At 36.5% G+C, this 13954-nt stretch overlaps 2 protein-coding genes across 2 annotated transcripts in view; one reads left to right on the forward strand and one right to left on the reverse strand.

Moving 5' to 3' along the window:
• LOC136029085 (uncharacterized) overlaps positions 1 to 10723 on the reverse strand; it is a 71894-nt gene extending 61171 nt beyond the window's left edge. Inside the window, exons 1-4 of the mRNA XM_065707145.1 lie at positions 10616 to 10723; positions 4045 to 4203; positions 3118 to 3248; positions 1395 to 1481 (exon numbers count right to left, since the gene is read on the reverse strand). Of these exons, the coding sequence (XP_065563217.1) occupies positions 1395 to 1481; positions 3118 to 3248; positions 4045 to 4198 (372 nt within the window). The 5' untranslated portion in view covers positions 4199 to 4203; positions 10616 to 10723. The remainder of the gene's footprint in view (positions 1 to 1394; positions 1482 to 3117; positions 3249 to 4044; positions 4204 to 10615) is intronic.
• Positions 6143 to 13954, forward strand: part of LOC136030006 (histone H5-like) — a 38942-nt gene continuing 31130 nt past the window's right edge. Inside the window, exons 1-2 of the mRNA XM_065708650.1 lie at positions 6143 to 6178; positions 10244 to 10332. Coding sequence (XP_065564722.1) covers positions 6143 to 6178; positions 10244 to 10332 — 125 coding nt within the window. The remainder of the gene's footprint in view (positions 6179 to 10243; positions 10333 to 13954) is intronic.

Below are 13954 nucleotides of genomic sequence, written 5' to 3' on the forward strand. Positions count from 1 at the left end.
CAGGAGCTTCTCCCCATATAAAATTCACCCCTGGAAAAACGAACGCAGGAAATTCACCCCCCCCCCCCACCCGAAAATGTATACTTACTTCCCAGTAACAAATACTATGCGTAAACAATGGGCAAATTTTTTAACTTAAAGAATTTCCCTTAGGGCTTTGGGGGGGGGGGTCATGTTTTTTATTGGACCTTTCAACTATGGTGAATAAAATGGCTATCTCAAAATTTTTGGGGAAAACGAGTGGGGGCCTAGTTGCCCTCCAATCTCTAAGGTCACTTCAAAAAGGCACTAGAACTTTTAATTTCCGTTTAAATAAGCCGTTTCACGATATTCTAGCACCACTGGGTTGATACAATCACCCCCTAAAAAACTTAAAAAAATAAATAAACACACATCCGTGATCTTTCTTCTGGCAAAAAAAAATCAACATTTTTGCAGATAGGAGCTTGATACTAAGCAGTAGGGTTTTCTGATATGCTTTAGATAGTGTAATTTTCGTTAAGATTATATGATTTTTAGGTGGCGTTTGCCCCTTTTTCAAAAATAAAGCAAATTTTCTCAGGCTCGTAGCTTTGAATGAGTAAGACAAAACTTTATGAAACTTATATATTTAAAATCCGGACAATAAGCTGAATCTTTAAATATATCTATTAGTATCAAATTTCTGTTTTTTTAAATTTCGGTTACTATTGAACCGGGTCGCTCCTTACTTCCAAGAACTGTTCAATTGCATGTACTACAAGCTTGACGCAAAATATCTTAGTTATTGGGCGCTGATGTACTCCCTACATCTAAAGTGGACACTGTTTAGCATCTCCTCAATCCTTTTTAGGGTTCACAAAACTGCCAGCGAAAACCTGCCAGTTTTCACTGGCCAAAAGTGGCAGTGAAAACTACCAGTGATGATGTCGGGGTTTGAGGCTTAGTCACTGTTGTGGTGTAATTGGTGTGATGTTATATTTGCAGCTAATCATACATGTTCCTCCTTCTACAGGGAATTATGAATACTTGACACCAAGAAATAAATCTTTTGACCTTATGTATTGTCTGCCTTACCACAATGAGTTTTTTTTACTTTCCAATGAAAGAATTAATGCCCCTTGAACCAACAATTACAGAAAAGATTACGAGGATTCGGGATCAGTTGCCTGCATTGCATTACAAAGTTCTCGCTGAACACAACTAATAAAAAGCACAACCGTAAGAGAGTTTACATTTCAATTATTAATCACCTTTTGGATGCCCTAATCACTACCGGAGGCACAAGAGGATCTGAGGCCCCGGGCAAGTAAAACTTTAAATCTATATATATAATTTTAACATTTAACGCTGACATTAAATTTGCAAAAAACGTTTAAGAAAAAAGATACTGTAACAAAGAAGAAAAAACTTACTAAGACAGAATACTCAATTGTCGAGGACTGTTGGCAAAGTTCACCAGGCATCTCAGTTTCACTTGCATGTGCATAACTTGCTGGAAACTAAAAAAGTAAATATAAACAACTCAAATTCGAACATGATCATTCCAAAGGATGTTGTTTTCCATAACCCCGATAGTTGACAAGAGTACATTTTGACCAAACAGGCGCACTAGATTTGATTTTGGACAAGGAAGCGGTTAATATTGTCAAAAAAACAACAAAAAAACATGAAATTATAGAAAACTATAAGTTAAACTGCAAAAATTATTAGATTTAGGGCTGGGTCCAAAGCCCTTTTCAGTGTGTATGTGACTCATCCAATTGATCAAAACCAAGGTAAAGTTTCACAAAGCGATGATGTTTTTAATTTGCGACATTCTTGGCCCAATTAAATACTTCTACTCAGAATAATGTAAAATAATTGTAGCCCAGACAGTATTCATACTTTCGGCCAAAGACCTTTAAATTCGACCAATTTAACTGGTTGCATTGATACTCAAGAGGATTGCAAGAAAAATTGTTATAGATTGCGAGATAGAAAGTTCTTAGACTCCAAAACAAAGGAATGGAGCTGCATGTACTCAGCCGAATAACAGAGTTATTTAGCTCAGTCACATGGAATGAGCTTCGATTATAATTTCATGGATAATATTAAAGTTGTAAGGTGACCAAAATATCATCACTGATTTTTTTTTTTTTTGAAAATCTTTTATTTTATTTTTTTATCAAACATTTAATTACTTGGAAAAAAGAATAAAAATATGATCTTTCGAACAGATTTTTACATAGGACTCCAAATGTCTAAACATCTGTCATTTTGTTAATCAAATCTTAGAAACGTTGATATGACCCAAAAAATGGGGCACTCTAGCACCATAATATCAGGTTTTCAATCTTCTTCACAAGGTAAAAAAGGTAAAGAATACGGCATTGGACTTTACAGTCCCTACCAGCGGTGCTGATCTCCGTTTCTTGGTCCTTCAGCCAGGAAGTGCAATGGGGGGTTGGGAGCCAACCATCCTGTGCTTTCGCACACCCTTCATGTTTACCTTCCCCACATTTCCTCAGGTACCCATGTAGAACTGGGTCGACTCTGGCTGAGCTCACAGTCACGCCACTGACCCCCATCCCAAGCTAAATAATTAGGTTCACTAAGGTTCGAACCTCGTCCTCGTCCTCAAACAAAGGATCCTAAATCCAGCGCAGCAATCCAATTCGCTGCCCAAGGGCAGCGAAAGTAATAAACTCCAGGAAGAGTTAAATCCTAAAATTTCTCAAACAAGTGCGGTGATATTACTTTGCTATTTGGTTAAATGGCTTTTGAACTCAAAAGGTCAGGTCTTCCATCTAACAGAAGTTCTACCTCTTTCAAAAACCCAGAAGCAGTTTTAGTGGAGGGAGAGAGGGGGCACTTGCCCCGGACATCAAAATTTTGCCCTGGGCGCGGGTGTGGTGATTTTTGCACCATTCATCACGACACTCTAATAAATATCATAAACCATTCTCTTGCTATTTGGTTAAATGGCTTTTGAAATCAAAAAGTCAGGTCAAAAAAATCTAAAAAAAGTTCTGCCTCTTTCAAAACCTATATGCGGTTTTAGGGGAAGGAGAGAGGGGGCACTTGTTGTGGACCTCAAGATTTTGCCCCAGGCGCAAGAGGCTAGAATCGCCACAGCAAAAATCTTATCTTACTTACAGCATTTCTTTGATTGCAGATCACGCAACACCAAAGTTTAGCCCTATAGTCAACATTACAAAGAGAATTTAGCATGGCTTTACAATTGTTTGTCCTGCACACGACTGGTTTATATGGAAGGACGAATCCACCTGAAAAAAAAATTATAAGAAGTAAAGTTATTTAATAACATGGTAAAACAATCAAGGAAAATTTATTTATTGAAAACCCCACATAAAAATTAAAGAGCCTGACAAAAAAAAAATAAACAAAGAAAAAACCATACAACTCAAAATACTAATGGAGACAAAAATTCTAAAATTAACAAACATTTCAGAGACATTGATAAAATAGACACTCATACTATAAAAAACACTATTAACATTGTTTCCCAGATCCATTTCCTCTGATATTTTAGACAAAGTAGTAGAGCAACGTAAATGAAATTTACAGGAATCAGATTAAACATGAAATCTAAAAAATCGCTGAATCGCTGGTATTTTATTCACCTAGCTGAACTGCTTATTCTTTAAATTTTAATGAAAGCTAGGTCTGCAAACCCAAAGCTTACCCCATAGGTCTACTACTCAGGATCTAATCTGTATATGATCACCATAAACAGACACTCCATCATTACCAGATTTTCTTTTTCTTTTTTATTCAGGCTCAAATGATTGAACCTATAGATTTCATGTCACTCAGCCTAATAAACCCTGTGCAAACCCAAAGCTTACCCCAAAGGTCTACTACTCAGGATCTAATCTGTATATGATCACCATAAACAGACACTCCATCATCACCAGATTTTCTTTTTCCTTTTTATTCAGGCTCAAATGATTGGACCTATAGATTTCTTGTCACTCAGCCTAATAAACCCTCTGGGATTTGTCTGGATCTTTCTCTGTACGAAATTTTTCGTAAATAAATTTACGAAATAAATTTACTTACTTTCCATCTTTTTAAATGGTGTGTACATGACACCAAGAGGTAAAACAAGTTTTACAGCTTCTATCCAACTTGTAGGCCAACAATTAAATGACATCCGTACGCCATCTCTACTTTCATTCTCTGCAAAAAAACTATTTACGTCCTGGCTCATCATTCTTTCTGAAAGGTATTGAATAATTAGCAAATTAAATCAGATCTAAACTCTCCACTGATCAAAAAGATGAAAAAACTTCCAAAAGAGCTATTGTATATACAGCATATTTTATTGTAAACAAGAGGCAATTCAATCACTATTGGCATTTGATGGATTTAACAATTATCTATAGAGAAACTAGTCTGTGTTTGTACATAACAGTCTTTAGTAACAGTTACAGAAACCAATCTGTGTTTGTACCTAGTCTAATGTGCAAGGCAACGTTTGGTAAAATATAGCATGGTAGACAAAAGTTGAAAATGTGAGTATTTTTGATTGACTGCATGAGATTAATCATTTTCTCAGTGATGTGCAAGAGAAGAGACAAAAAACCGGGATGGTGGGATTTTTTAGGCATAAGCCAACTGCCAAAGAGCCTAGCCTAGAGACACTGTGGATAGCAGACACTTAATGATGTAGTGGCTAGAGGGATTCAAAGACCCAAAGTTCTGGAAATCCCCAAATCCTAAAATGTGAAGCCTGTTATTGTTTGTATTACAAGAGCCCAGTAGCATAAACTTTCTGAAGGGAAGCTTCCTTGACCATAGCTATCTAATTACCAATTTTTAAGCAGATCCTAGTACTTGTATGTAAGGTGAATGGAGTTTGGAAGTGGCTGGGAGACACTGGTGGTGAGAACAGGGTATTGGGTGGGTTATGGGCAGATTTTAGGCCTCCAGTCAAACAGATTGGCTCTCCATATATGTTTGTACTTCAAAGAAATTGCAACTTTCTTACTTTTCTACTAAAAGTTAGCAATGGAAGATAAACAAGAGCAGCTTACAGTAAGCATATTTTAAAACAGATTCACAGTTTAGCTTGTTTTAGTACTAAGTTCGTCTAGAGCTTTGACTTAGCTCACTTTGGTACTGGATCAAAGCCAATGTTTGCACTGTCACTCAAATCCCACATCTTGCAGTGTTTTACTTTCCCACCAGGTCCAAGTTATAATTTATCTCATTTTTGCACCAAAATTCCATGTACCACCTTTTAGTAGTCTAATCATTGTGATGATAATTCTTGTATGATCTCAGTTTAAAACAAGTGCAGCATGTTTACCTCCCAAGTGGTGGTGAAAAGGGAAGGTTTGTGGAGAGACAGTGGCCTGACTTGACTTAAGTCTCCTGCCAGGCACTGCTTGGCATAGAGAGTGACGTCTGCCTCCTCCAACCACTTTGGTCCATGGCGAGTATTTGCTCTTCGCCCTGTCTGATATTTGCCATCGCCAAGAACTTGGACAGGCTGCCAGACCAACGTTTCTTTGGTTGGCCGCGAGGTTGCTTCCAACCAACTTTGATAGGGTTGAAGTCATAGATCATCTTTGCAGGTAGATGTGGTGGCATTCAAAACAGATGACCAAACCATCGTAAGGTTCGCTCAGCTGCTTGAGTCAAAAACCAAGACTGCTTTGTGAGCTGCATAAGCTTTTCATTGCTGACAAAGGTGAACCATCGCAGGCCCTCAATCCTCCTCAGGCTCTTTGCATGAAATATGTCTATTTTCTTGAGGGTTGCAGCTGATACTTGCCATGTCTCAGCTCCATAAAGCATCACAGAACCAACTAGAGCATTGAAGATCTGCAGTTTTGTTGTGCAACTGATATTTGGTTTTCGCCAGAGGTGACGATTCAGTCTACCCATGACAGAAGACGCTTTAGATAATCTTGCCAGCAGCTTGGGGGGAAGTGAGCCATTCACAGAAATTACAGAGCCCAGGTAGGTGAAGTCTTTAACAACCTTGATGCTAGTGGTGCTATCCAGGCTAACTGGAGAGTTAACAACAGGAGAACATGGGTCTATGGCCATAACTTTAGTTTTGTTCCAGTTTATATGCAGTCCTACTTTGGCAGCCTCTTCTTGCAGAATTTGGAGCGCTTCCAGCAGCTGCTCCATGGAGTCTGCCAGAATGGCCAAGTCATTGGCAAAATCAACATCTGTGATGGTATGATCTCCAAATTTGAGCCCAAAGCTGAGATGTGAAGTGGTTTTTGTCATAACGTAATCTATGATGACATTGAAGAGCTCTTGGGCCACTGCACATCCTTGGCGCACCCCTGTCATGATTTGAAAGAACAGGCTTCGCCCATTCTTTAAAAGACTCAGGAAAGTGCCTAACTTGAGCATGTTTTTAATTTTTAATGAACTTCTGGTCCTTGATGTTTTTAAAAGGAGCAGAAATACATTAGAAATCAAGAAAACTTTCCTGAGTTGTGAAAACGCTCTATTGTCTCATTTACAGTTTGATAGATAAAAATACAACAATTTCTTCAATAAAGCTATCAGTTCAACTCTCTGAGGTAGGATAATCAATACTGTATGCAGCCAATCTTCTTACACTTTTTAAGCTTTAAGCCCATCCCCTACTCCTACACAAAGATCCCCCAGCCCTGCTCCATAATGGCTTATGAGTAATTATACACCACTGTACAGAGTCATAGTCATATGTACATAGCACAAGCTTCAAATAAATTAACTTAGATAAATGAAGCTTAAAAACAAATGTCTTATTGACTGTTTATTTTGTATGGACTACTACCATTTTTAGGTACAAATGTATGCACCAAGGATGACACCACTGTCTGTGAAGCTGGAAAGTTAATATACAGTTGTTCAATATAACGTTAAACCAACTGACTATCTCAAAATATTAACGTAATGACATTTTGGCCAAAATTGTTGTTTTTCGCCATAAAATGTCTGAAAGCACCACTTTGCTGTGGCACAGTCTTTTATACAACTTAAAAAGGTCAATAAAATTTTCTGTGTCCTTCCTAAAGTGCATTCACTTGATTCTCTAGGACCATAGGTTTGGTTTGATTATCTACTACTACTACTACTAATAACTCACTGCAGCACAAAGCCGCCTGAGGCCAACACAGCTACGCACGCTCCTCCTCCAGCCTAATCTATTTAAAGCCTCCCTCTTTACACCCTCACAGGAAGTTCCCATTTCCTTTAAATCTTTATTTATGACATCCTCCCAACCCAGACAAGGACGACCTGCTTTCTGTGTAGCCCCAGACGGTTGGCCAAAAAGGACATTCTTCAGTAATCTGTCATCCTTCATCCATAGAACGTGGCCTAGCCATCTCAACCTTTCTTTCATTATAGCCCCAGAAAGAGGGATTGAACCACACTTTTCGTACAACTTACTGTTTGAAATATGGTCAGTCAGCTGGGTATCCAGAACAATATGTAGGCAATTTCTTTGGAAAAAATCTAGTAAATTTTCGCCCGCTTTTCGGAGTGCCTATGCTTCAGAGCCACTGTCATCACTGTAGCTTCCAACATTCTAATCTTGGTTTGCAGACTTATCTTTCTATTCTTCCAAACTTTTTTAACTGTGAAAAAAAACCCCTGAGCTTTAGCTATTCTACTTTTAACATCTTCACTGCTCCCACCATCTTTACTAATAATACTACCAAGGTAATTGAAGCTCCCAACCTGGTCAATCTTTTTGTTACCTAATGTCACCTGTTATTCTTCACTTATTCCTAGCCTTAGTGACTTAGTCTTCTTAACATTAATCTTCAAGCCTATTTTAGCACACTGAACTTGTAAAACCTCTAAAAATTCATTCATTTTGCTCACACTTTCATCTAATATGCTTAAATCATCAGCATAATCTAAGTCCAGGAGCATTCTTCCTCCCCACTTGATTCCATGGTCTCCAATTGCCTTTCCTGTGCTCCTTAAAACAAAGTCCATCAAAATGATCCATATAAAGGGGGATAGAACACAACCCTGCTTAACTCCTGATTTAATACAAAACCAGTTGGTAACCTCATTTCCTACCTTAACTGCAGCAGTATTATGCTTGTACATAGTGCAAATCACTTTAATGTATTTTTCTGGTATACCATATAATGATAAGACCTTTGTTAACGCTGTTCTATCAACAGAATCAAAAGCTTGCTCATAATCAATAAAACTAAGGACCAAAGGTGTTTGACAACAAAGGGACTTCTCAATTATTAACCTAAGAGTGAAATCATGGTCAACACATCCTCTACCTTTTCTAAAACCTCATTGTTCTTCCCTTAAAACTTTGTTTACAGCATGTCTCAGTCTAAAAAGTATCATATTACTCAGTAATTTGCTACCTACAGAGACAGAGACCATGCCTTATCTACTGAGAAAAAAACAAAAAAAAAACAAGTAAACCCAAATCTGTGATCATCCTTCTTGGAAAAAAATACAAAATCTTACACATTTGTGTAGATAGAGGCTTGAAACCTCTACAATAAAGTTCTCTCACATACTAGATTTAATAGTGTTGTTTACACCAAAATCACTCACCCTCTCAGGGATGTTTCCCCCTTTTTTTTAACTGAATAAAATGTTCTCAGGCTTAGACTTCTGTTAGGTAACTTTAAACTTAATGAATTTTATAGATTAGAAACTATCATAAAATTCAATTCTTTAAATGTATGTATAGCTATCAAAACTCCTTTCTTCAGAGTATTCATTACTTTTAGTACAAGTACTTGCTGTTCATCACCATGGGATGTAAAAAGTAACCAGAAAACCCAATATTTCTATTTAAGCATTAACAAAAATCAAGTTCCTAGTAACAATTGTTTCCTCCCTCCTGAGAAATTTCCTGACAATACTTAATGTTACCCAACATCTTAACACTTTGTACCAGTAAGGGTAAGCATACAAATATAATCTCTTATGTTATAAAGAAAACAATTTTCTTAATTAAGATGGGAAATATCACCCACACATTTTCTTGCTTAACCTAAATGAAGGAGATTGCAGATTAATTTTTACCATCCCCCTTACCCCCTTCTTATACTTATCTGAAGAAGTGTAGAGTTGAAAGATTTGATCCTTTAAATGGATTTTTGACCCCCCCCCCAGAAAATACCCTTCCCCCTCCCCATAGAAAATATCCCCAGCAGAAAATACCCCCCCCCCCACTGGAAGATTGTATTTTCTAAATTTGAGAATTTTGTTTGGGTTTTGTTTTGTTCAGAAGTACTAAGGATAGGGATAAAGAGGAAATTACAGGCCATAAGTATGTTAAAAGCTTAGATAAAACTGCAAATCCATTTTTGTTGAAGAAACTTCTATAGAAATTCTGCATTTTTGGGAGTAGCAGCTGCCAAATTAAAAAAAAAATGAAGAAAAAATATGCATGAAAAATCATCAAAATTATCCTATACAAAGTGCTCTAGTCTAAACCTCCCCAAAAAAATAAGAATGATAAATATATTGTGCCAACATTGTTCTTTACTTAGGTAGCACTAGTGTACTGCCTATAATAGCTTTTTCATGAATATTTTTTTTAATATCTTTTTGTTCTGTTTTTTTTTTTCCTACTAGACTTTATCTTTTTCTATACAGTCTACAGGGACAATTTCTGTGGAGCAGGGTATTTTTTTTTGGGGGGGGGGAGGGGGGGGTTTATTTTCCAGGGGTGTATTTTAAAGGGAGAGGGATTTTCTAGAGGTTTTCTGCAGGGCAATTTTCTAGAAGGGGGTTAAAAGCCAGCCAATCAATACAATAGCTCCAGGGGAAAAAAAATACAAATTAACACACATCCATTACAGTCTATAGACAGTCTACTGTGTCACTTAAACTTGATTCTATTGTGGAGTATTTTTCCACTCTTCATTTATTTTTCTTTTTCTAAATAGCCTCCTTTAAGTAGGCCAGGCCTATTGTTCTTTGGATTTTTAGAAATGACAGAAATAAGGAGTTGACAGAAATAATTGAACCATGTTTACTGTAGCATAAACTTTAGAGACTGGTGTACTCTTTTAGCATGAAACTATTGAGGATTGCTCTTAGAAAAGAAGAAAAAATCAATCCTATAAGATAATTGAGCTTCTTAAAATCCTTATGCCAAATATGATAAAAACTATTTGTAGTAAATAATTCAGTTAGGCTACTATGGACTTGAGTTCATTCTTAGACATAATTACCTTAAATCACATCTTGGAGTGAAATAAGGACTTTTGATCCTGTTGAATCACTATAATCTTTCTTTTTTATCTAGCCTAGCCTACAGTTAGCAGGGCACCAACACATCATAGAAATCATTTTAAAGGACTATCTTAAAGGAAATTTCTATATCCACATGCTTTGGTAATTAACAAATCTTAATGTTAAGAATTAGGCTAAAGATATTACATTGGGCATGACTATTTCAATGATTAACTATAACTGGAACCAGCCTCCAATAGGGATTCAAATCATATACTTCTTTTTCCTAGTCTATCTAATTTTATAGGCTAGTACAGGCAGTGATAACAAGCTTCACTGTGCAACCATCTATGACAGGCTAAACCTTTCTTGGGACAATCCAAAAAAAAACTTTGGCCCATTCTAGGCAGAATTAAAGAACCTTGACTAATGTTGTAATACGTACTAGAAGATGGATTCAGTCAGTTTAGACTTAAGCTTAAAGTCTTATTTCCAGATTTAGGCTTTAAGACTCATCTAGATTTATTCCACGTCAGTTTCCTTCTTTACTTCTTGAAGATTGGAATGAAGATGGTGTTTCAAGCAACAACAGTTCAGCCTGTTTCAGGCAGAGGGCTCAAACCCCATGTACAGCTTATAAGGTTTATTGATAAAACTTTTAGATCAAGTCTCAGCACTCCCACCCTTTCCCAGACATTTCCAAATTCCTCTAAGTAAAATTCCTCATTGATTGATTAGACACTTTTCAGGCAGCTCTTTTTTTTTCATTATAGCATGCTTTTGTAAAACAATAGTAACTTCGCTTCGTTTGTAGTTTACAACGTGTTCGCTGAAAGGTTTCATTCGCCTTAAAATTTGGTGCTTTGCTAAACAATTTTCTATTTAATTCTATGCAAACTTCATACATAATTATGAGCTTAAGTTCTTATTTCCTTATAAAGGTTTTTTTTCTTATACAATGGTTTACATAACAATAAGGGATTAGCTGTCTCAAATCCCGATCAGTAGACATTTTGGCCGTAAAGTTCTACACTAGAGTTATGCGTTTTCGTCAGAATGACTTCCTTCTCAATATAGACCCCTATTCGACAAGCTGAAAGAAGAAGGAAAACAGAAACCGCTTTGAATATTTTTCTCAAGAAAGAAGTAGAAGTAAATTGCTACTTTCAGGAATTTAGGTTTCTTAATCATAGTAAAATACTGGTATAATTTTCGTCAACAATGTACCGATTTTAAAGGAGATTTTACCCTTCTCCAAAATACATCAAATTTCATAGTGCAAATAACTTTTGATAGCTCATTACCAACAATCCTTTTTTTTCTTTCCACATTTTGAATAATACAAAGGCAGCACGATTTTGCTGCCTAAGTAGAGCATTATTATCTATTTATTATCTACCATCTATATTATCTAGTATTATTTATTTATTTTTTCCTTTCACCAAATTACTTCACGTGGAAATGTTGTCGTAGAAACCTTGGAGGGGGCTTATTCAAACTGAAATTTCTATGTAGCATTTTTAAGAGTCAAAGGGGTTTGAAGGACAAACAGTCACCCTCCTGCAACTTTTTTAGCCACTCTCATCCCAAAGTCTTGCATCTGATCAAAATTGTGAGAGTCATTTTGTCCAAAATGGTTCAAAGGCCCAATAATTATGCCTCTAGAGATAACGTGACACACACAGCTATGGGGACGAGGACTGGAAGTTATGCAAGTTGCCTATTGTGTACGTATCAGATTTACTATTAAGGAAGTAGGGTATGTTTTATCATGAGTCTCTAAAATATCTAAGGGTTTTCAGGTGATGCTTTCAGTGAATGCTGAGGGGGTAGTAACCAAAGTCAAACTATACTGTGTGCATGCAAATTATCAAAGGGTGTCTCAGCAATGTCTCAGGAACGGCTTAAGCCTTAATTCGGAACTTTCGGGTTCTGTTAAAGCGGGGTTAAGAATTAACCAAAAGACACTATATGCGCACTGCTGCTACTACTAATACGACAATGAATACTGCTGGGGATAGGGGTGTTGTGAAGAAGCTTTCAGGAAATGTTGAACTAAATTAAAACGCACGTTTATATGTATGCATGTTGTCAAAACGACAGATCAACAATATCGTAGGATCAACTTGGAGTAATTATTTGCAGCTTTCAGATTATTTTGAGGGGGATTTTGAGCTAACTAAAAGGAACTATATACATACTTCTACTACTATTGCTGCTACTACCACTGCCACTACCACTACTACTACCACTACTACTACTTCTACTAAGGCCAAGGATATTACGGTGACATTTTCTCAGAAGGTAGAGGTTGAGTTTGGATTAAATCAATCTGCACTGTCCGTATGCAATAAACTTTGTCAAAAGGGCGTAACAGTTGGATCTTAAGATCAGCTTTGAGCATTATGTTGAAACCTTCAGAGCATTTTCAGTGGGATGTTAAACTAGTAGAAGTTTGTTTCCGCCAATCTTAGGTTTATGTAGCCCCTTACTTTTTAAAAAAAAACTTCTCTTTTTAAGTTTTTAAATTAATTTGCCAAAAAATGGATGCTTCTGATGCATTCGCTGTTTTTGATTTAAAATTACAATAACTCACTCTCAACTTGCCGTGAAAAACAACTTTTGCAATCATTGCCCGTCATTTCCGTTTATATATGATTTAGTGATTTTCCTCAGCAGTTAGAAAATGTGAAGTTAAAACAATTGCTATTGATGCAAACACATATTTCTGCGTGTTGATAAAAGTGAGCTCTTTTGTCAGACTAAGTTTTACTTAAGAAAAAGAAAACCGCAATGGTTTTTATACAAATTAATGAACTGTAAACAATGGCAGCTCATGAGACCATTATCTAGACGTTCGCACGTCTTCGGGAGCGGCCAACAGGGCAGGTTAAACATAGCATTGCACTGGACAGTGATTATTGGCTAGTTTTTCTGTTTTTTTTTGGTCTTGATTGACTTTTTTCGGGCTGAATAACCTTTTAGTAGCTGTCTCATTTATCATGAAGTGTCTTCCCATAGTAGTATAATATTAGAATATATGAACATTTAAGGAATAGGACATAATAGAATTATAATTAGTGTGCTGGACGTCGAATCTTGTTGATAGAAGACCGTCAGAAAGTGTTGAAAGCCTTGCGCTGATCGATATAGGCACAGGATTTTAAAAATCATCCGTTCAAAGTGGATGTACAGAATTTTCACTGTCAAGGTCGATGCTAGCTTAAGCGCTTTATATTGACAAGAGAAAAAGCTGTTGGCCCCTGACCTTTACTACCGACTATTACTTTTCTTAACACCCCAATAAATTGAATAATATACCAAATACGAAGATTGCGACATGGAACATTACAACATTGAAAAACAAGTATATTTGTTTACTGACAAATTACGACACTTTGATTTAGACTTTCTAGGGATCTCACAAACTTGAAGGAAACATACCATTAGGTATTATAAATTTATTTCTTCAGATATGAAGGGTGCAGTATATAGACCGATAGTAGGGCTTATGGCGAGAAAAAAACTTTTAAGTGTTGCTTAGGTTAGGATAATATCGATAACACAATTGCATAAAGTGCAAGGTATCCGTCACAGGAGTATAAGGCCCTCTTTAGACGACTGATGGGAAGATTAGGGACTCAGATAAACTTTACAGTCAATTAAAAGAACAAATAGATAAGACCCCAAGTAGAAATTTTACTTTTTTTTTACTAGAAGACTTGAATAACGAGGTTAGTAGAAATCGTGATAGACGGTATCCTAGCGTAAGTAAATTTGGTGT

Source organism: Artemia franciscana, chromosome 1 (assembly GCF_032884065.1).
Source record: "Artemia franciscana chromosome 1, ASM3288406v1, whole genome shotgun sequence".
Taxonomy (NCBI): Eukaryota; Metazoa; Arthropoda; class Branchiopoda; order Anostraca; family Artemiidae; genus Artemia; species Artemia franciscana.